Consider the following 24,040-nt stretch of genomic DNA (forward strand, 5'->3'; position numbering starts at 1 on the left):
AACGAAGATGGTTCCGCTGTCCTGCGAATTCCGGAAGATATTCCAGAAGAAGTCCTGTGCACCATTCAGATGATCGAAGATCGACTAGAAATTGATGCCACACAGGAAGCAAACACGGACCCAGTACTTCTCCAAGTTCCCGCAAAACTCTGGTCTACATCAAAAACTGACCTCGGCACACTACCCGTGCCCCCGTAAAAGTATCAGTCAAACCTGGAATTACACCACCACAGTTAAGACAATATCTTCTTAACGCTAAACAGGAAGCCGCCCTGGATCACCAAATAAAAGAACTAGTGAAGTCGGGAGCTCTCAGAACTACTAAGTCTCCATACAATACTCCGCTATTTCCTGTCAAGAAGAAACAGGTGAAGAAAGGTGACTCAGTTACGTACCGCATGGTACACGATTTAAGGGCAGTAAACTCAATACTGGAGCCCCTCACTCCAATTTGTTCCTAACCCACATACTCTACTTACACAGGTACCGGCTACTTCTACCCATTACACGGTCATAGATCTTGCCAACGCTTTTTTTTCGGTACCTTTGGATACAGCATGTCAAGACCTCTTTGCATTCACGCATAAACAAAACCAATACATGTGGACAAGGCTACCACAAGGGATGCAGCATTTCCCTACTCTATATACTCAGGCTATGAGTAGTGTCCTTCAAGGCTGGCAGCCCCCTGACCACTGTATCCTTCTCCAGTACGTGGATGACCTACTACTTTGCTGTCCAAGCGAAGAAGAATGTAAAAAAGCCTCAATAAGTCTTCTAATCTTCCTAGCAGAATCAGGATGCAAAGCGAGTAAGGACAAGTTACAATTCTGCAAGGCAAAGGTCACTTTTCTGGGTCATTATCTCTCTGCAGGACAAAAACATCTCAGCCCGGACAGACAAGAAGTACCGTATTTTTCGCTTTATAAGACGCACTTTTCCTCCCCAAATTTTGGGAGGAAAATGGGGGGTGCGTCTTATAAAGCGGTAGCGGGGGGGGGGGGGTCCTGTCTGAGGCGATCGGGCGGGTGCCTGTGGCTGCATGCAAGCGCCCGGGTACCTGTACTTGCATGCAGCGGCAGCCGGGTACCCGTGGCTGTGTACGGGCGGCAGCGGGTGCTGTGTGGGGTCGGCAGCCAGGTACCTGTGCTTGCATGCGGTGGCAGACGGGTACCCATGGCTGTGTGCGGGCGGCAGCCGGGTGCTGTGTGCGAGCGGCAGTCGGGTGCCCGTGCAGGTACTCGGCTGCCGCCCTCACACAGTCACCCATCTGCCGCCCGCACACAGCCATGGGTACCCGGCTGCCACCGCACGCAAGCACAGGTACCCGGCGGCTTGTACGCGGGGTGGGCGGGCAGCCTGCTGGCTGCCACTCTGTGCATGCGGGGCGGGCGGCTGTGCAGCTTACCAGTTGTCCGCGGTCCCACTTTCAAATGATGGCGCCGGTGGAGCTCTTGGATGAGAGCTCCATCTGCGCACGCGCTGCTCCGGGAGTCAGCGCGTGCGCAGATGGAGCCCTTGGATGAGAGCTCCATCTGCGCATGCGTCGCTCCGGGCGCCATTACTTGAATCGGGACCGCGGACACACTCCACCACTGAGCCGTCGCCGCCGCTCCCACTACTGAGCCGCCGCTGCCACCACTGAACCGGGACCGCGGACACACGCCACCACTGAGCAGTCCCTGCCGCTGCCACCACTGAGCAGTTGCCGCCGCTCCCACCACTGAGCCGCCGCCGCCGCTGCCACCACTGAACCGGGACCGCGGACACACGCCACCACTGAGCAGTCCCTGCCGCTGCCACCACTGAGCAGTCCCTGCCGCTGCCACCACTGAGCAGTTGCCGCCGCCGCTGCCACCACTGAACCGGGACCGCGGACACTCACTGCACCGGCCTGCTGCACGGCTCACACGCCACGGCTGCTGCCGCCACCACGGACCCCACGGATCCTGCCACCGCGGACGCCACCGCGCCTGCAACCACGGCACCTGCAACCACGGACCCCGCTGCCACTGACCTGCCGCGCCTGCCAGCACAACCTGTGCCTCCTGTGACCCCGCTTCACCACCACTGCTGCCCCCCTCCGGTAAGAGAACACCGGAGTATAAGACGGACCCCATTTTTCTTTTTTTTACCTTTTTTATGTCTAAGTTTGGGGTGCGTCTTATATTCCGGTGCGTCTTATAAAGCGAAAAATACGGTAATCAGGAAAGCAAGCATCCCTGGGAACCTAAAACAACTAAGAGGATTTTTAGGACTAATATCATTCTGCAGACAATGGATTCCCAATGCGTCATTACTCATGCAACCATTATATGATTGCACCAAGAATGTTCCATTCTTCCTTACAGAAGAAGCTCGACAAAGCTTCCAACAGCTCAAGGAACTAGTGATTGATGCTCCTGCTTTGGCACTACCAAATTACGATCTCAACTTTTACCTGTTCATAGCAGAGCTTCAAGGATTTGCCGTTGGAGTACTCACCCAGAAGACAGAAAAACATCATATAATCGGGTACTACTCCTCTCAACTCGACACCGTCAACAGAGCAGCACCAACCTGTGTCCGAGCAATCACAGCAGTTTCAAACATACTGCCGAAAGCATCCAAAATCTCACTCTATTTCCCAACCACCATCCTTACCAGCCATGATATCTATGCTGTTCTCAACCAAGTGCAGCTGAAACACCTATCCATGGCAAGACAAGTCAGACTTCAATGTGCGCTGTTACTACCCCCTAACATCTAATTCGCTCGAGTTACCAGTCTAAACCTTGCTGATCTTCTGATCTTCACCAGTTTAGAAGGGGGGACAGAGGAAGAGAGTGACAAACGTAACAACACACCATTTGACCATGATTGTCAAGAACTCATCCAACATGAGGCGAAGCCCCAGCACAATATTCAAACAACACCACTTGCAAATCCAGACTTCGAACTTTTTGTAGATGGTAGTAGATATGCCGACGAAACAGGCAAATTTCACACCGGATTTGTGGTAGTAACCCTACATGAAGTCATAACCAGGCAGCCACTACCTCCGCACATATCTGCCCAAGAAGCAGAACTTCTCGCCCTTATCTGGGCAATTGAGTTTCTGGAAGAACGAACAGCAAACATCTACACGGACCTATGCACACGGCATTGTGCACGATTTTGGCACTATCTGGCAAGCTTCCTCACAGCGGCAGGAAATCCCATCAGACATGGAGCCTCAGTAAAAAAAACTAATGGAAGTAGCCTTGAAACCAAAGCAGTTGGCAATCATAAAGGTTATTGCCCACACCAAGGCCCAAACACCCGAGGCTAGGGGAAATCACTTGGCCGACCAAACAAGCAGCCTTACTCCCTTTGAAGGAGACGAAAACAGTGTCAACGACAGAGGAAAAAACGCATAACCTCTCTGAGACACAGGAAAACGCCTCTGAGGAAGAAAAGGCCAGATGGCGGGCCAAGGGGGCACAAAAAGTGGAGGGGATTTGGCGCCAAAACGGACTTTCTGTCCTGTCACGCAGTTGGTTCCCTGCCATTTTCCAAATACTCCACTACCCTACGCACGGTAGCACAAATTCAATCATGAACCAGATGCAACCTCATTGGGTAGCCCCCGGGTTCAGACAGTATGCCTCCCAGAGAATAAAAGCTTGTCACATCTGTCAACAGCATAATCCAGGCCAACTAACAAAAACCCCGCAAAGACAAATGCCAAAGACGTTTGCCCCATTCCAAAGAGTACAAATAGACTATATCCAACTGCCAAGACATGGCATCTACGAATACGTACTTGTCTGTGTAGACCTCTTCTCAGGATGGCCAGAGGCCTACCCTGTCAGCTCAGCCATGGCCAAAATCACAGCAAAGAAATTGGCCTGTAAGCTGGTACCCCGGTTTGGACTCCCCGAAGTCATAGAGTCAGACCGAGGTACCCATTTTACTGGACAAATTTTCCAGAATACCTGTTCCCTGTTAGGCATTCAGTCAGCCTTACACACACCTTACCACCCACAGTCATCAGGGAAAGTGGAAAGGATAAATGGAACTCTAAAGCTTTTAACTCTATAAGGACCACCCTGCAGGGAAAGCACAGGCTCTCACCATTCAAAATACTTTTTGGAGGTGCACCCAGATTAGGATGCTACTTCCCGCAGGAATTACAACTGCAATATGATAGCCTAATATCTTATGTTATTTCCCTGCAGCAGAAACTAACTGAAACCCACCAAAGGGTCTATTCTTCTCTACCTCTCTATCCTGATACCGTTCCAGGAACCCACTCCCTAAAACCTGGTGACCAGGTCTACCTGAAGAAGCACGTGAGAAAGACCCTCGAGCCACGATTCGAAGGACCTTTGACTGTCCAGCTGACCACACCAACCTCCGTCAAACTAGAGGAAAGATCGACATGGGTCCATGCCAGTCACTGCAAGAAGGCCTAATACTGCTGATAAGTATTTCTATGTGTACCTCCTTCCTAGGTCCTAATGTTCAACCCCGCAAACTGGTTTAAGGGAATAGGAGGTGTTCCAATGGGGATACTGCAATCAGTATTCCAAGTGCTACTCTGTCTATTAGTGGCCTATGTAGTGTTTAAATTGTTAATGGCTTTGTTTTCCTTCTGCGTGAAAAAATGGAAAGATAGAAATTTCATATTGGTGCTGAATAATTACTAACATATACTTTTTTCTACTCTTTCCCATAGAATCACCTTGGCGTATTATGATGTGGCTCTTATCGGGAGGTATGCAGGCTCAGTACCCGGAGGACGGATGTGGATTTGAAGACTTCACACCCCCAGGCAACCTGCGGCTTGGACAGCATCCGGTGACCAGCCTGCTATTCCAGCTTCTCGATAGGATCCAGTCCCATTACGCACGCCAAAGGGGAAATTGTGAGGAAAGAGTTAAACAATTGAATAGATAAACACCCACGCCGCTTGCAAAGAGCACAAACCGACCCATCTACGCTCTAGATGCTGCGAAGAGCCAAGGACAGATAAACTTATGTTCTGCCAAGGACAGATAAACTTATGCTTTGCTGAGAAATGAAACTTACTTATGCTTTGCTGAGAAACGAAACTTATGCTTTTGTACACGACACAGCTACGCCCCTATTAGCTTGATAAAAACCTGTATGTGTAATAAACTTTAGTTCAGAGCGCACACTCTTGCCTTATGTGCAGATACCAGTCTTTGTCTGTATCTCATTAAGGTTAAGGGAAGCGCTCGGGGGTGACTGGGACCCTCTCCGCATTTGGTCATCGCTGGCAACAGTTGTGACCCATGGTCAACCTAACAGCATTGATTCCGGCTAAAAGCTGATTGTGTTAATTCCACTTTTGTGGTGCTTTGAGGGGTTCTTAAGTCAATCATTATTTATTTTGAATCATACTTTAAGGCTATGTGCCCATGGGAGCTTGCTCCTGCGGATTTTGTCGCGGAAAACCTGCGGATTTATCTGGATTTTCTAGATAAATCCGCAGGTTTCAGCAAGTACAGACACTCCCCATGTTACCCTATGGGACATGGGGAGTGCTGTGTCCACGCTGCGGAATATGCTGCGGATGTCCCATGCTGCGGATGTCCCGCAGCCGCACATAACTGCATGTCAATTGTTCCTGTGGATTTACCTGCAGAAATCCCGGCCCTCCAATATGGAGATAGAGGCCTGGCGTTCCGCAGGTAAATCGCATGATTATCCGCAGGTTTACCGCAACAATTCCGCTGGACTCCCACAGCTATGTATAGCTGCGGATTCTGGGGAGCTGCTGCGGGAAACCTGCGGCCGTACCTGCGGATATATACGCAGGTACGAGCTCCCGTGTGCACATAGCCTAATTCTCAACCCAGTAAAGGAACCCTTGTTTATTTCTGCCTCTGTCTCGGTTTGTGACCCACTGGATTCTCTTCGGACCTACGGTCATTACACATACCCTACACACAACACATACCGTACAAATAGGGAGAGCAGAGCTCTGACAACTCGTGAGAATAACACAGGTGCGCAACCAGAAAGCAGTTTGGTGTGCTGAAAATGGAAAAAAAAAAACAAAACTGAAAATATTCCTGGATGTCAGGATTTGCCACAGAATGCAAAAATTTTTTCAAATTTAGTAAATTTTTGAACTTAGGGTTTTTACCAAAATTTAAAGTCAAAATTACTATTAATTCACATCAGTGCATTCAAGATATACAATGCCAAAAAATATAACTTTCAAAGAAAAGAACTTTCAGAGTGAGCTAATGAAATCAGCATCAATATGTTGCAAGCTGAACACATGGGCTGGGACATGCCCAGGCTTGTTTTTTCTTGGTTCTCGCCTGTTTACACTTTTTCATCTCAGTTCGTGTTAGCTCGTCATTATTCAACTGTGTTTCCCAAAATTACCATTATGGCTCAGTGGAAGTGTATTAAGTCACCTGACAGTTTCTGTTACATTTGTGGTGAATATACAGCATTGAAGAAACAGCTGAATATTACAGACTTTGTGAAAAAAGTATACTTCAACTAAAGTTTGGAAATCAAGATCAAGCTTGATAAAGTGTGCAAATGGTGTGTTGAGAACCTCCGAAATTGGTTCGAAATTGGTTCAAGGGTAAGAAAAAAAGCTTTCGGTTATGGGATTCCTATGGTATGGCAAAAGAACCATAGTGACGATTGTTACTTTTGTTCATGCGATGTGAAGGTATAATTCAAAATGGATGCCTTTCATTTCATACCCTAATCTTCACTCAGTAATTTATCCCATCGCCCATGGCACAGATATACCAGTACCAAAGGCCCCTGCTACCTTGGAAGAGATAATTAACTCGGATGAAGGTGGGGTTATACCTGAACCAAATGATAATCAAGTTTTGATATAGAAGATGATACAAAACCAAAACTTTTCCCAGGAGATGAATGATTTGGTAAGAGACTTGAATCTTCGCAAAGATGCCGCTGAGTTACTTGTATCAAGGCTCAAAAAGCAAGAATTTATTGTTGCCAGGAGTGCCTTTTCATGGTTCAGACATTACGAAAAGGAGTTTGTTCCTTACTTTGCCCAGTAAGACAAGCTGGTTCATTGCCTCAATGTCGAAGGTTTCATGGGTCAATTCAAAATCCCATATAATTCAGCGCAATGGCGTCTTTTTATAGATTCTTCAAAAAGAAATCTCAAAGCAGTTTTACTCCACAATAACGGTTTTTATGCTTCTATCCCTGTAGATCATTCCATACACCTCAAGGAAACCTAGGAGAACTTATGAAATATATCCCAGACACACAAGACATCCCGTACACACAAAACACATTCAGTACACATAAAACACATACCATACACGGAAAATACTGTACACACATCACATAACACATCCCATACAAACATAACATATACCGTACACACAAAAGACTTAATGTACACGTGTAACACATACCGTACACACAACTCATGCTGTACACACAAAGCATACTAACATACCGTACACATGTAACACATATGTGAGAGTCTGAAATGTGATTGTGTCAGCAGCGCAGTAGGACCCTGTGAGTTCTGCCTGCACTGATGATCAGCAGGGTTTTGGGTCAGAGACCCTGTAGATGCAAGAGTTACCTCAGAGAAAGTGTGCTGAGGCCGGGCTGCCGGAGAGAGACAGTTGTGTGACTGCGGGCTAAAAACAGTCTGAAAACAGAAAGAGATCAGAGAGACTGTTGGAGACTTTTTTTTTTTTTCTTTTCTTCATTATCTTTTCCTCGCAAAAGAACCAGGAGCTGTGCTGAAGAAATTGGACCGTGTTGTGTGAGAGACAGGAGCTCCAGTTTCCTGAGGGGAGGGCTGTTCTCTGGACCGGGGAAGCCTGTGTTCTGTCTAAGGATTACTACAAAGCTGTGGGCCTGAGACCGTGTTCTGTGTGGAGTAATTGGCTAAATTCGACTACGTCCAGGGTCCCTGCGTGACAGGACTGGGGTGAAGACATCCTCCGAGCAAGAAGAAGATTTTTGTGTTTCCTTTTTCTTCCTTCTTTGGAATTTTATACAGCAGACTCTGACCACAGGCCTGTGTGAAACTTCCCTTGAAGTTAACGGTACCATAGTTTTAAGATACCCGGGTATCCCTTTGTTCAGTGTAAAACAAACGTTGGTAAAATGTAAGGCTTTGTTATTAGTGGTGATAAGTTGTACTCAGTGCGCCACCTCAGAGGTTCCCTCAGATGCCCCCATTGGATTTACACCGCTTGCCTTTATAGTTAATTGTTTTTCTTTGTTCAACCTGGTGAGTAGGTAAATTTATTCCCGTTTCCTGAGGTAATATACATAACCCGGGAACTCTGAGATCGGCGCATTGATTCCGGCTAAAAGCTGATTGTGTTAATTTCACTTTTATGGTGCTTTGAGGGGTTCTTAAGTCAATCATTATTTATTTTGAATCATACTCTAAGGCTATGTGCCCACGGGAGCTTGCTCTTGCAGATTTTGCCGCGGAAAACTTGCAGATTTATCTGGATTTTCTAGATAAATCCGCAGGTTTCAGCAAGTACAGACACTCCCCATGTTACCCTATGGGACATGGGGAGTGCTGTGTCCACGCTGCAGAATGTGTGGCTGCGGAATATGCTGCGGATGTCCTGCAGCCGCACATAACTGCATGTCAATTGTTCCTGCGGATTTACCTGCGGAAATCCCGGCCCTCCACTATGGAGATAGAGGCTGGGAGTTCCGCAGGTAAATCGCATGAATATCCGCAGGTTTACCGCAACAATTCCGCTAGAATCCCGCAGCTATGTATAGCTGCAGATTCTGGAGAGCTGCTGCGGGAAACCTGTGGCCGTACCTGTGGATATATTCGCAGGTACGAGCTCCCGTGGGCACATAGCCTAATTCTCAACCCAGTAAAGGAACCCTTGTTTATTTCTGCCTCTGTCTCGGTTTGTGACCCACTGGATTCTCTTCGGACCTACGGTCATTACACATACCCTACACACAACACATACCGTACAAATAGGGAGAGCAGAGCTCTGACAACTCATGAGAATAACACAGGTGCGCAACCAGAAAGCAGTTTGGTGTGCTGAAAATGAAAAAAAACAAAACAAAACTGAAAATAATCCTGGATGTCAGGATTTGCCACAGAATGCAAAATTCTCTTCAAATTTAGTAAATTTTTCTAAATTTTTGGTATTTTTTTGAACTTAGGGTTTTTAACCAAATTTAAAGTCAAAATTACTATTAATTAATTCACATCAGTGCATTCAAGATACACAATGCCCAAAAATATAGCTTTCAAAGAAAAGAACTTTCAGAGTGAGCTAATGAAATCAGCATCAATATGTTGCAAGCGAACGCATGGGTTCGGACATGCCCAGTCTTGTTTTTTCTTGATTCTCGCCTGTTTACACTTTTTCATCTCAGTTCGTATTATCTCGTCATTATTCAACTGTGTTTCCCAAAATTACCATTATGGCTCAGTGGAAGTGTATTAAGTCACCTGACAGGTTCTGTGACATTTGTGGTGAATATACAGCGTTGAAGAAACAGCTGAATATTACAGACTTTGTGAAAAAAGTATACTTCAACTAAAGTTTGGAAATCAAGATCAAGCTTGATAAAGTGTGCAAATGGTGTGTTGAGGACCTCGGAAATTGGTTCGAAATTGGTTAAAGGGTAAGAAAAAAAGCTTTCGGTTATGGGATTCCTATGGTATGGCAAAAGAACCATAGTGACGATTGTTACTTTTGTTCATGCGATGTTAAAGGGTATAATTCAAAATAGATGCCTTTCATTTCATACCCTAATCTTCACTCAGCAATTTATCCCATCGCCCATGGCACAGATATACCAGTACCAAAGGCCCCTGCTACCTTGGAAGAGATAATTAACTCGGATGAAGGTGGGGTTATACCTGAACCAAATGATAATGAAGTTTTGACATAGAAGATGATACAAAACCAAAACTTTTCCCAGGAGGAGATGAATGATTTGGTAAGAGACTTGAATATTCCCAAAGATGCCGCTAAGTTACTTGGATCAAGGCTCAAAAAGCAAGAATTTATTGTTGCCAGGAGTGCCTTTTCATGGTTCAGACATTGCAAAAAGGAGTTTGTTCCTTACTTTGCCCAGTAAGACAAGTTGGTTCATTGCCTCAATGTCGAAGGTTTCATGGGTCAATTCAAAATCCCATATGATTCAGCGCAATGGTGTCTTTTTATAGATTCTTCAAAAAGAAATCTCAAAGCAGTTTTACTCCACAATAATGGTTTTTATGCTTCTATCCCTGTAGATCATTCCATACACCTCAAGGAAACCTAGGAGAACTTGAAATTCGTTCTTCTTAAACTTAAATATGAAGACCATGGTTGATAAGTGTGCGGGGATTGGAAAGTCTTCTGCATGCTGCTCAGGCAACAAGTTGGGTATACCAAATACCCTTGTTTTCTGTGTCTATGGGACAGGTGAGACCGACAAAATCACTGGACCAAGAAGAGTTAGCAGCCGAGGGTGCTCACAGTTGGTGAAAAAAAAATGTCCTCTGAGAAACTTTGGTACCTCCCCATAAAGTTCTTACTTTTGTAATGGCTCCTTCTGGGTCATTACATGCCTCCTTGAAGAAGAACCAAGCTGCCCTCGGCTTGCCCAAGAAGTCTCTGCTAAATAGATAATTGGGCATTCTCCAGTAACCACTAAGATGTGTGGTGATGTATAGCTGAAAAGAACACTTTTGTCCTCTCGTAGTGCAACTTTAGGATTTTTCTCTTACTGGTGTTCCAGAACTTCACTTGAGTTCACAAGGCTACGCTTCATGCTGCATGTAGTTCCCAAGTATGCTAAGTTGCACAGGCTCTTACCTAGTGTTTCTCTGCAAAGACTAGTCTAGTAGACTCCTTATGTCTTTGAGCTAGTGAGAGCACAAGGAGTGTGGGGGCACAGTTAGGGCTGGTTCACACTAAGCGACAGCGACAACGAGGTCGCTGTTACATCACCATTATCTGTGACGTAACAGCGACCTTGTAAGTCGCTGTTATGATCGCTGCTTAGCTGTCAAACACAGCAGCCGAAGCAGCGATCATAACCGCGAGAGCAGGGAGCCGCGCACACTGCTTAGCGCTGGCTCCTTGCTCTCCTAGCTACAGTACACATCGGGTTAATTAACCCGATGTGTACTGCAGCTACATGTGCAGAGAGCAGGGAGCCGCGCACACTGCTTAGCGCTGGCTCCTTGCTCTCCTAGCTACAGTACACATCGGGTTAATTAACCCGATGTGTACTGCAGCTACATGTGCAGAGAACAGGAGCCGGCAGCACTGGCAGCGTGAGAGCTGCGGAGGCTGGTAACTAAGGTAAATATCGGGTAACCACCTTGGTTACCCGATGTTTACCCTGGTTACAGCTTACCACAGCTGCCAGATGCCGGCTCCTGCTCCCTGCTCGCTTCATTTCGTCGCTCTCTCGCTGTCACACACAGCGATCTGTGTGTCACAGCGGGAGAGCGCCTTTGAAGAAAACGAACCAGGGCTGTGTGTAACGAGCAGCGATCTCGCAGCAGGGGCCAGATCACTGCTCAGTGTCACACACAGCGAGATCGCTAATGAGGTCACTGTTGCGTCACCAAAACCATGCCGTAGCAGCGATTTCGGTAGCGATCTCGCTATGTGTGAAGCACCCCTTATCTCAAATCACTTAATCTATTGAACTAATCTACCTTCAGAAGATACAGTTATCCCCTCAAGTACATCAAGGCCTGTAATTACTCTAAATGCTTCATCACTTTGATACCTTCTAGTGTATATTTGTGTTTGCTTGTGACCTGGTAGATAAATAAATTTCCTAGGATTCTAGCTACACAGTAAGGGGTACTTCACACACAGCGAGATCGCTACTGAGATCGCTGCTGAGTCACGTTTTTTGTGACGCAGCATTGACCTTATTAGCGATCTCGCTGTGTGTGACACTGAGCAGTGATCTGGCCCCTGCTGCGAGATCGCTGATCGTTACACACAGTGCTGGTTCGTTTTTTTATTGTTGCTCTCCCGCTGATAAGCACACATCGCTGTGTGTGACAGCGAGAGAGCAACAATCCTGAATGTGCAGGGAGCAGGAGCCGGCGTCTGAAAGCCTATGGTAAGCTGTAACCAAGCTAAACATCGGGTAACCAAGGTGGTTACCCGATATTTACATTCATTACCAGCCTCCACAGCTCTCACGCTGCCAGTGCCGGCTCCTGCTCCCTGCACACGCTAAGTTAAGCGGTGTGAGCTGGTAACTAAGGTAAACATCGGGAAACCATACCCGATGTTTACCTTAGTTACCAGTGTCCGCAGCTTCCAGACGCCGGCTCCGTGCAAGCGCAGCGTCGCTTGCACATCGCTGCTGGCTGGGGGCTGGTCACTGGTCGCTGGTTAGATCTGCCTGTTTGACAGCTCACCAGCGACCATGTAGCGATGCAGCAGCGATCCTGACCAGGTCAGATCGCTGGTCGGATCGCTGCTGCATCGCTAAAGTGTGAAGGTACCCTAAGGCTATGTGCGCACGTTGCGTACTTCACTGCAGAAATTTCTGCAGCGATCTGAAGAGCACACGTGCGCTTCAAATCGCTGCCGAAAATGTCCATAGTGAAAAAAAAAAAAGCCGATTCCATGCGCTCTGCCTGCAGCTCCTGCCATAGACAGAGCAGGGGCTGCCGGCAAAGCGCACGGAAGAAGTGACATGTCACTTCTTAGAACGCGCGCTTCGGGCAGCAGCCGAAGCGCTGCGCTCTAATACGCCACGTGCGCACGGCCCCTGCACAATCTCCATAGATTATGCAGGGGATGCAGGACGCATGCAGTTACGCTGTGCTACAAAGCGCAGCGTAACTGCATGTAATTACGCAAAGTGCGCACATAGCCTACAATGAAACCATTACACATCGATCCTCAGAGGCAGGATTTTTCTGTGGCAATAGCTCTATGGAAACCTTGAGACATCCAGCACTGGAACCATGATCTCTTCTACTTTAGGACCTGCAAAGCCCATCTATTTTACAAAACTCATAGTTAGCAAGCAAAGAGTCCATATTTTAAGAGCAATGAATGTTTTAGTACAGTGCAATAGATTTTGGACAACCATCACATTCTGGCCCCCAAACAGCATAAGTAGTCTACAGTCCCTGACAGAAGTTCTGTGGCTTATCCATGTTATGTAAATAAAAGCTTATAACATGACTTTAAATTCATCCATTGGTTTTATAAATTACTCTTTTGAAAGCTGAAACCCTCCCAAATTTGGTTTAGGTTATGAAAATAAAGTTGCTGTAAAGCTGAAATATTGATCATTTAATGAACACAGAAAGGTCAGATTTTGGCAAGACAAAAGTTTTGTCTCCCACAGAAATTAATGTGAAAATTAGACAAATAATTAACTTCTAATACAAAGATATGTTGCATAACATTGGTGAATGAAGTTGTGGTGCTGTTAGAGCCATATTTAATATTTTGTGTGACTTCCATAAGCTTGAAGGACTGCATTCATGCGGTTCAACAATGATTCATACAATTTATTGATGAAGTCATTAGGAATATCAAAGAATGCAGTCTTACATGCCTCCTAGAGTTCATGTAGATTCTTTGGGTTTTGTCTTCCAAGCTTCCTCTTTCATCCTACCTCAAACATGCTCAATGATGTTCATGTCTGGTGACTGGGCTAGCCAGTCCTTGAGCACCTTGATCTTCTATGCCAGGAGGAACTTTGTTGTAGAGATGAATGTTTGAGATGGAACACCATCCTGCTGCAGAATTTGACCCCTTTTATGATTGGAAATGTAAGAGGTAGCTAATACTTCTTGATATTTTAGGCTATTGATATTGCCTTCCACCTTGCAAATGTTTCGCACACCCCCATACTGAATGCAACCCCAGACCATGATCTTTCTACCACCAAACTTAACTGTTTTCTGGATCCATATGGGCTCCAGTAGGTCTCCTGCAGTGTTTGCGGCAGCTGTGGTGTATTTCAACTGAAGATTCATCAGAAAAATCCACCTTCTGCCACTTTTCCAGCGTCCATTTGTTTAGCAGGCTGTGGGACTTGGCAAATGCCACACGGTTTTTTAATTGCCTTTTGTTTAGTGCTGGCTTCTGGGCACTGATTCGACCATGGAGGCCATTTCGAGACAGAATCCTACAAACTGTTCTAGTTGACACAGGGACTTGAGGTGACAAGGCCTTTTGGAGCTCTGCTGCAGTGGAAGAGTGGCTGGCTTTGGATTTTCTAACCAACAAACATTCCTCCTGAGCAGTTGTCTTGCGGGGTCTGCTGGACCTGGGCTTGTCAAAAACATCTCCAATCTCTTCAAATCTTTTTTTAATCCTTTGTACTTGACGCTCAGACACATTCAAGGTGCCAGCCACCTCTGCAGTGGATCTGTTCTTCAGCCTCTTGATAATTGAGCCTTTGGTGGCAGGGTGGATTTTTGGCATGTTGTCAGATGTCAAGTTGCAGTTCACCTGAAGGTCTGGGGTGCTGGGTTTCTTGTTATACACACCCACTAATTAACCGATCATTTAGTGAGCACAGGTGAGGATGTAAACTAGTATTGGGTGCATTATATGACAAGGCGACAAAACTTTTGTCTTCTCAAAATCTGACCTTTCTGTGTTCATTAAATGATCAATATTTTAGCTTTGCAGCAACTTTATTTTCATAACCTAAACCAAATTTGGGAGGGTTTCAGCTTTCAAAATAGTAGTTTATGAAACCAATGGATGAATTTAAAGTCAGGTTATAAGCCTTTATTTACATCACATGGATAAGCGACAGAACTTCTGTAAGACACTGTACACAATGGGCACAAGTACTTGAACTGGATAACTGGAGTTAACATCTAAAACTAGAAAGACCACAAATAAGGTGCTGTCCAGTGAAAAACAGGATCACAGGGAGCTGAATTATCAGTCAGTCCTTTCCCAAGGACACAGGTTTCAAATATCACATAACATGTATTTATTTATTGTTAAAGAGGTGACTCTAGACTTCGGAGGTAGAGGATCTCCCTTCCACTCTTGGGATAACTCATAACAGTGCAGATAGTCTTCCCTTGTTCTCCCTTTGAGACCTTCGCAGTGTGTCCTGAGAATCCTACATCCGAACTGGACTTCTTGCAGGTTCAGAGTCTCTAAGCGAAGCAACCCTGTTCTCTGGCGAGACAATTTCCTCAACTGACGTTGGCAAAGGGGCAAGATATTGCCGCTGAAATAGTGCCGGAATAATGCTCGTCGGTATAGGTATCTTCACCAGGATCTGTGGCAACAATGACAATAAAAGGGGGTCAGGAAGAGAAGACATCTCAAAGTGAGCCCTCTTAAAGAAGACGATGGCCCAGTTGGCTCACTTTTACTTGACAGTTGCTGAGCAATGGGATCTTGCAGGCACATTTTTAGCCAGTTATGGTGTACATTTTGGGTACCTCGGTCTACTCGATAAATCAGGTGAGACTTCAGGAGAGAGACTATCCCTAACTATATATGGCTCATGCACCCATCTGGTCTTTAGCTTACTGGTATGGTGATTGCTCTTTAGCCACAATTGATCCCCTGACTGTAAAAGCTCAGCACTGGCATGGAGGTCAAAGTTTTGCTTTTGTCTTTGTTGAACCTTTTCAAGTCTAGAGTCCACAATTTCTCTGGCATCTTCCAAAAGTCTTTTGTGCTCTTTGACCCAATCAGATTGAGAAATGAGAGGCTCTGAGTCTGGTCCAGAGATATCCAGAGCAATGTTAGCAGGCAAGTGTCCATGCCTTCCGAACATCAAATAGTAAGGGATATATCTAGTGGAACAGTGTGTGGTATTATTGTAGAGATACACTAGCTCTGGGAGAAGTGTTGGCCAGTCAGTTCGCTTGTGTGAAAGAAATGTCTTGAGCATGCTGATAAGGGTTTGGATCATTTTTCTCACACAGACCATTTTCCTGCAGATGATAGGCTGTAATTCTCAGCTTTTTACAATTATATAGTGTACACAGCTCCTGACAAACTAAGATGCGAAGGATACTCTCTGATCGGTGAGAATCTTTCTAGGGTTCATATACTGTAAGATGAAACTTTTCCACAAGGCGGCTGCGGCAGTCCGGGCAGTAAAGTCTCTCAAAGGGATGACCACCACAAACTTCGTGGAGTGGTCAAAATGATTGTCATAAAATACGTATACCCAGAGTGACTGGACTCCAGTTTGACAGGCTCATTGGCTACAAGCTCCAAGGGGCTCTTGCTCATGATGGGGTGAAGAGTAGCACACTGATCATGTATTTCACCAATGGCCATAGCACAGGTGGGGCACTCGTGACAACAAGCCTCGATGTCAGCTCTCATGTTGATCCAATAAAACCGTCGCCTGATGGTGGCCTCTGTCTTCTGGATCCCAAAGTGACCAGACTGCTTGTGATACATATCCAGAACCATTTTAGCATCCCTTCTGGGAACCACCACTGGAAGATTCTCTCATAAGTGACTGGATCCAAGGCTCTTGGGTACAATAGGCCCTGCTATAGAAAAAGCAGCTTTCACGGTTGCCAAAGGCGTCCCAGTTTCGCATCAGCTCTCTTCCTCCAGATTCTTTCTGGCACCTGTTCACTGGAAAAGTAATCCAGAAGTTCTCCAATGACTCTGCCATCAGCCTGGAGATTCTGCCAGAGCTCTTTTTCAGCGAGAGGCAGATTACCTTGCTTGGAATTATCAATAGTCCTAGGAATCTGAGTTTAGATGTGCCAATAGATTGTTGTCTGTGTACACGGTGAAGGTTGAGGCAGCCTAATAGTTCTTACGTTTTTCAGGTACTGCCCAGACCTGAGCCAGGAACTCCAGTTTGAAGGAGCTATAGTTCTGATCATTTTGCTTGGGCTCTCTTATTGAGTGACTGGCATAAGCAATAACTCTTTCAGTTCCAGGCTACATCTCGAAAAGTACTGCTCCTGAGCCTTTTAAGCTGGCATCTATATTTAGGTTAAAGGGTAAACTGTAATGCGGATACCCCAGGACTGGTGGCTCAGTAAGCTTCTCTTTCAGTAGCTAGAATGTGGCTTCTCTGTCAGCAGTCCAATCCACTGGGAGTCTGGCCTTCTGGCAGTCTTTAGGCTACCACTTTAGGAGGGGACCCGCTATCTGGGCAAATTTTGGGTTGAATCTTCAATAGTAACTGGGAATCCCAGGAAACTCTTAAATTCCTTGAATGTAGTAGGAGCAGGTCAGTCTCTCACTGCAGCTATTTTCTCTGGGTCTGGTTGGACTTCAGCAGCACTCACGATGTGGCCTAAATATTTCACTAGGGGCTTCCAGAGGAAGCAATTGGAAGGTTTTATCTTCACCCCATATTGAGCCATGGTCTGAAACACTTCTGCCAGATGTTGCAGATGTTCCTCATACGTCCTGGAGTGCATTATTACATCGTCAAGGTTTAGAGGAACTGTTTCAAAATTTCGATGTCTAAGACACCTTTCCATCAATCTCTGAAATGTTCCTGGGGCATTACACAGCCCAAATGGCATATAGTTGAATTCCAAGAGGCCCACTGGTGTTGTGAAGGTAGTTTTCTCTTTGTGTTCAGGGGCCATAAGGACTTGCCAGTAGTCGCTAGTCAGGTCTAAAGTGGAGAAGTAGGCTGCGGACCCGAAAGCTGGAAGAGACTCCATTATCCAAGGCAAGGGATAGGCATCTTTATGCGTGATATTGTTGATTTTGCGATAGTCCATGCAGAATTGCATGGTTCCACTTTTCTTCTTCACAAGGACAAGGGGGGCGGCCCATGGACTGTGGCTATCCCGGATTACATTTGTTATCTTCATGTTCTGAACCATGTTTTTCACTTAATCCATGGCAGGAGGCACTGGCCTGCATCTGTCCTTGATGGGGAGATTGTCACCCGTCTGGATGGTATGCTGGATTACACTAGTCTACCCATAGTCCATGGGGTGTTGGCTGAAGGCTTGTGAATGCTGTTTGATGACCTCTAGTACTCCTTGGATCTGTTTGTCAAAATTGAATCGCCAACATTCAATAGGGTCCACCAGGGCGGTGAGGCAGGATCTTCAGCTGCATTCTCTGCTGAGGTCGCTTATTGTGACGGCATATGAGAGGTTTCTAGGAGATCCTTTTGATGGACGTTATACAAACTGGCTACAGCATAATATTTCTTAAGGTCAACTGGTTGGTCCCCCGGATTGATCAAACGAATGGGTACTTTTCTCTGGACACTGTAACTGTCATAAGAATTTTAATGACTTCTTATTATTTCCTATAAGCAATATATTATAAGTAGTCTTAACTAGCTGTATTCATTATTTACTCACTTCTGTCCTTTTAAGGCTGGTTTCACACTACGTCTTTTTAACATCCGTTGAAAACGTTTTTTTAACGGAAGTACGGATCCTGTGCAAATCCGTTTTCATGTCAATGCATTTTCAATGGACTCGCGTCCACCTGCGTTTGCGTGCGTTTGCGTCCGTTAGACGCAGGATCCGTCCTTTTGCGTTATTTTAACATGTTTCAAAAACGCAACATGTAGCGTTTTTGAGCTCCGTCCAAATACTGCAAATTGCTGGATCCTGACTATAACGCACGGAAACGCAGGTGAACGCTGCATGCTGATAGACAGGATCCTGCTTTTGGACTGAGCATGCCCAGAACCAGTCAGTCTCTCTCTCTCTCTCTCTCTCTCTCTCTCTCTCTCTCTCTCTCTCTCATACGTTATTTGCTGTAAAAGCAGGATCCGTACTTCCGTTAAAAAAACGTTTTCAACGGATGTTAAAAAGACGTAGTGTGAAACCAGCCTAATGAGCATCTGGATGATAAAGATCAGCAGTAAATTCTCCTGTGAGAACAGGTGCCTCCTATCAGGATGTACACTACATTTCCAGATGTTCACTTCAAGAACAGTGTGATATGTAGTGTTGAAATTTTTATTATTATTATTATTATCATTATTATTATTTATTATTATAGCGCCAGCAATTCCATAGCGCTTTACATGTGAAAGGGGTATACATAATAGGGACAAGTACAATAATCATAAACAATACAAGGCACAGACTGGTACAAGAGGATAGAGGTCCCTGCCCGCAAGGGCTCACAGTCTACAAGGGATAGGTGAGGATACAGTAGGTTAGGGTAGAGCGTTACGGCAGGTTGTAGGCTTGTCGGAAGAGGTGGGTCTTCAGGTTCTTTTTGAAGCTTGTCAAGGTAGGCGAGAGTCTTATGTGTTGTGGCAGAGCATTCCAGAGTATGGGGGAGACACGGGAGAAATCTTGGATGCGATGGTGAGGAGATGAGAGGGGAGTAAAGAAGGAGATCTTGTGAGGATCGAAGGTTACGTGCAGGTAAGTACCGGGAGACTAGGTCACAGATGTAGGGAGGAAACAGGTTGTGGATGGCTTGGTAGGTCATGGTTAGGCTTTTGAACTGGAGTCGTTGGCCAATGGGAAGCAAGTGAAGGGATTGGCAGAGAGGAGAGGTCGGGGAGTAGTAGGGGGACAGGTGCATTAGCCGGGCAGCATAGTTTAGAATAAATTGTAGGGGTGCGAGACTGTTAGAAGGGAGGCCACAGAGCAGGAGGTTGCAATAATCCAGGCTGGAGATAATAAGGGCGTGTACTAGGGTTTTTGTAGCTTCTTCGGAAAGGAATGTACGGATCCGGGAAATATTTTTGAGTTGGAGGCGGCAGGAGGTGAAGTGGGCTTGGATGTGTGGCTTGAAAGAGAGATCAGAGTCTAGGATTACTCCCAGGCAGCGAGCACGTGGCACTGGGGCAACTGAGCAGCCATTGCCATTGATGGATATGTCAGGTGGGGGGGTTGAGTGAGGAGGAGGAAAGACAATGAATTCTGTTTTGTCCATGTTCAGTTTTAGGAATCAAGCAGAGTGGTCTACTGTGTCAAAGGCAGAGGACAGGTCCAGGAGGAGGAGGACAGAGTAGTGTCGCTTGGCTTTTGCGGTGAGTAGGTCGTTAGTGACTTGGTCAGGGCAGTTTCAGTGGAATGATGGGGTCGGAAGCCAGATTGTAACTGGTCAAAGAGAGAGCAGGAAGAGAGGTGTGAGGACCGTTCCAGATGGACATGCTGTTCCAGTAGTTTTGAGGCATAGGGGAGAAGTGATATGGGGCGATAGTTTGACACAGAGGGAGGGTCAGGGGAGGGCTTTTTGAGGATGGGTGTGATGGAGACATGTTTAAAGCATTATGGGAATATGTGCTGCCCCCGTGCCAGCAGCTGGGCTGCTCGGATCCGGAACCGCGGTGGCTCGAGGGGTCTCCGGACCCAGGGGTCGTGCGGCCACTCAATAAAGGGGGGATAAGTACAGGGGGCTTAGAAAGTTCGTGACGCCACCCACGGTGCGTGGTAAGATGGTGTACCACCGCTGCTGTTGGTGGGGGAGCCCGGTGGTGGTGGTATAGCAGCAAGGTGTTTAACCCCTCCGTGGGTAGGGGGTTGTGCCCCGGGGCCCGGTGATGGTGGTGAAGGGGAGCTGTGGGTTGTAGGCCTGGGACACAGGGAGCAGAGAAACTCACAGTGGTTGTCGTGGTGCTCGATGAATGAGGCTGTGCTGACTTGTGAGGTCAATGAACACACAGGCAGTGATTCAACCAAACGTCCTTCAGTACCGCTGCCGCTGAGGGTGACCATTCCCAGTCATGTTACTAGTGTGCTTTGGTCTAGTCCGACCCTCCGGGAGCCTCCACTTCCACAGCCCCTTACTCTCTAAGGCTGCTCTCACGCTGTCTGGGAGCTCAAACTCCCCGGCCTGCTCTCCTCCATGAGAGCTACTTGAGAACCCTCTGCTCTCTTTGCTCCCCAGACGACGACTGCCCAGTCACCTCCCACCCAGTCTGCCTGTCTCTAAGGTGGGTGGCCCCTTCTCTCTTGGACCTGCCCACTGGAGTGTGTGACTGAGATTTGCATGCTGGTCTTAGCACATCACTGGGTGACACCTGGAACCAAGGGAGAGATGGATGCTGCACGGAAAGGAAAATTGTGCAACACCCTGTGATGACCTGATAGGCCAGGGCGTCACATTCCCCCTTGGTTAAACGTAGCTCGTCCCCGAACTACAGGACACATCAGGGTTTATTTAAACTGCTCCTGTAAGGAGAAAAAAAGGGATAACATGGTATAAACAGTTTCCATCCCTCACAGGGGAGGCACACTTCCCAACACTGCAAAAATACTCAGAGTCCACACTCCCAATGTCCCGGATCCCATTAACCCGCCACCCAAACAACCTGACCCACTGCATACCTATTCATGGGTCCGTGACCAGGTTAAGATCCCGGGTGTTGTAACAGACGACTCTGGTAACAGTCCTGAGCAACCTGGTAGCCGTTGCCTCTTGCGCCGACCCCCACCGGGGCCTCCTGGTGCCGACTACCAGCACAGCACCGTCCAAGGCCCTGGCAGTGTTTTTCTGTAACAACGGGTGGAAAAAGGTTCAACAAGGCGGGCGCAGTCTAATTATAGCAGAACTTCCTGTCACCCCCCCACCTGGGGGTCCAGATGGTCTTTTCCAAGGAACACGGGAAGGTTCAACAAGGGTGACAGTCCATATAAAACTTTTAAACTTTTTATGAACTTGCAGGTTCCAGCTTCTCTTTTCTGGTGAGACAAGCGGCTATCCTCATCCTGCGCCGCTCCTGAGCAAACACTTTTGCACGCAACCGCATCAGCCGCCGCCAATACCTTTCCTTTTCATAGGTGCTGATGTCGGGCTTCATCTCCACCACTGGTGCTGGTTGTAGCTGGACTCCTGCGGTCCCAGCAGCCGCTGGGCTGCCGCGCGGCGGTGGAACCGGTGGATCTTCAGGTTCCGCTTCTGCAGCTGTAGGTAGAAAGACCGACTGCTCCGCAGCCGGGGTTGCAGGACCCGGGTGCTCCGCCTCTGAGGACGGGCCCGGTGATGCGGCTGGGTCTGGTCTAGCCGGTGTCTGGGTGACCGCTGTCGTGGCTGGAATGAGGGCCATGGTCTGGATCTCTGCAGCTGGAGATTCTGATAAATAGACTGAAGGTTCCGCTGCCGGGGTTGATGGGGGCAGCTCGGCATCCGACGAGGACGGGGTAGTCGGTAGTGGAGCGCTCACCGCGAGCGGGGACAGTCCGGATCCCTCAGCCACTATGGCCGGATTAGTGCAATCAGCAGGGACTGGGTAACCACTTACCCACTCTTCACGAGGGATTTCAATTTCATGGGCTCGCACCGCCACCGCCAGGCTTCTCATCTCTTCCCTCCAGTGGTTCAGAATGAAGAGGAATTGCGTCCGCATCCTCCGGCACAGCTGCTCTGTTTCCTTCTCTATCCATGCCGCGGTCCCGGGGAGAGCACGCTCTGGGGACCAGTCTCGCTCTGCCATCTTGCCACTGCGTCTTCCAGGAACATTGTGACAGAGTCCTGGCGTCCCTGTTCCACTTCCGCTAGTAACACATTCTGGTCCGCCCCCTCGGTTTTTTTGCAGCACTCTCTCGCTGACCGTGGCCCTCTGGGAACCTCCGGTTCCGGCCTCTTCAGGAAGACGGGGTTTTGGCGCGAAAAAAATGGCGGAAAATGGTGGGATTGGCGGGAAACAGAATCTCGACTCGCGGTCTTCGGCTCTCAAGGCGCACGTCACCCAGGTAAGTGGGTCCTGCTCGTATCCTGTTCGTGACGCCAGAAATTGAGGTGTGCTGCCCCCGTGCCAGCAGCCGGGCTGCTCGGATCCGGAACCGCGGTGGCTCGAGGGGTCTCCGGACCCAGGGGTCGTGCGGCCACTCAATAAAGGGGGGATATGTACAGGGGGCTTAGAAAGTTCGTGACGCCACCCACGATGCGTGGTAAGATGGTGTACCACTGCTGCTGTTGGTGGGGGAGCCCAGTGGTGGTGGTATAGCAGCAATGTGTTTAACCCCTCCGTGGGTAGGGGGTTGTGCCCCCTGGCCCAGTGATGGTGGTGAAGGGGAGCTGTGGGTTGTAGGCCTGGGACACAGGGAGCAGAGAAACTCACAGTGGTTGTCGTGGTGCTCAATGAGGCTGTGCTGACTTGTGAAGTCAATGAACACACAGGCAGTGATTCAACCAAACGTCCTTCAGTACCGCTGCCGCTGATGGGGAGCACGTCCAGGTGGCCGTTCCCAGTGATGTTACTAGTGTGCTTTGATCTAGTCTCACCCTCTGGGAGCCTCCACTTCACATCCCCTCACTCTCTGAGGCTGCTCTCATGCTGTCTGGGAGCTCCAACTCCCCAGCCTGCTCTCCTCCCTGAGAGCTACTTGAGAATCCTCTGCTCTCTTTGCTCCCCTGACGACGACTGCTCAGTCATCTCCCACCCAGTCTGCCTGACTCTAAGGTGGGCGGCCCCTTCTCTCTTGGACCTGCCCCCTGGTGTGTGTGACTGAGATTTGCATGCTGGTCTTAGCACATCAATGGAACCAAGGGAGAGATGGATGCTGCACGTAAAGGAAAATTGTGCAACACCCTGTGACGACCTGATAGGCCAGGCGTCACAAATACACCAGTTGTTATTGATAGGTTATAGAGATGGGTAAGGGTCGGGAGGAAGACTGTGGTGAGATTGGGGATGAGGTGGGATGGGAGTGGATCAAGCAGGCAGGTTGTGAGATGTGATCTTGAGAGTAGAGTGGAAAGATGATCTTCCGTCATGGTGGAGAAGCTGGATTTGAAGGAAGAAGGCTGAGTAGTTGTGAGGAGTGGCTGTAGTGATTGTGGGCCAAAGCTTGCTCTGATGTTGTCAATCTTCTGCTTGAAGAAAGAGGCAAAGTCTTCAGCTGAGATGAGAGGGAGGTGGTGCCAGGGGAGGGAGGAGAGAGTTGAAAGTGTTGAATAGCTGTTTAGGGTTGTGGGATAGAGAGGATATGAGGGATAAGAAGTAGATTTTTTTTGCAGCAGTGAGTGCAGACTTGAAAGTGGTGAGAGCTTGTTTGTATGTAATGAAGTGCTTAGTGGAATGAGACCTCTTTCATCTGCGCTCAGCAATTCTGGAAGCCCGTCTCAATTCTTTAGTGGGACTCGTTTGCCAGGGTTGCCTGTTGATTGTGCGGGTTTTGGTGTGTGTGAGAGGGGCAGCT

The 24,040-nt window shown here is 47.7% G+C and overlaps 2 protein-coding genes across 5 annotated transcripts in view; one reads left to right on the forward strand and one right to left on the reverse strand.

The window, feature by feature from the left end:
* The window catches only part of LOC142243671 (HEPACAM family member 2-like), a 57,181-nt gene extending 51,998 nt beyond the window's left edge, over positions 1–5,183 (forward strand). For all 4 annotated transcript variants that reach the window (XR_012724390.1, XR_012724391.1, XR_012724392.1 and 1 more), the window contains one exon: positions 4,267–5,183. Coding sequence is in view for 1 of the 4 variants with exons in the window: in XM_075315808.1 (XP_075171923.1) it covers positions 4,267–4,281 (15 nt within the window). In the remaining 3 variants the exon portion in view is untranslated. The remainder of the gene's footprint in view (positions 1–4,266) is intronic.
* LOC142243665 (uncharacterized) overlaps positions 1–24,040 on the reverse strand; it is a 56,139-nt gene that overhangs the window by 20,135 nt on the left and 11,964 nt on the right. The gene's annotated exons all lie outside the window — the stretch shown is intronic.

The sequence above is a fragment of the Anomaloglossus baeobatrachus genome, chromosome 6 (genome assembly GCF_048569485.1).
Source record: "Anomaloglossus baeobatrachus isolate aAnoBae1 chromosome 6, aAnoBae1.hap1, whole genome shotgun sequence".
Taxonomy (NCBI): domain Eukaryota; kingdom Metazoa; phylum Chordata; class Amphibia; order Anura; family Aromobatidae; genus Anomaloglossus; species Anomaloglossus baeobatrachus.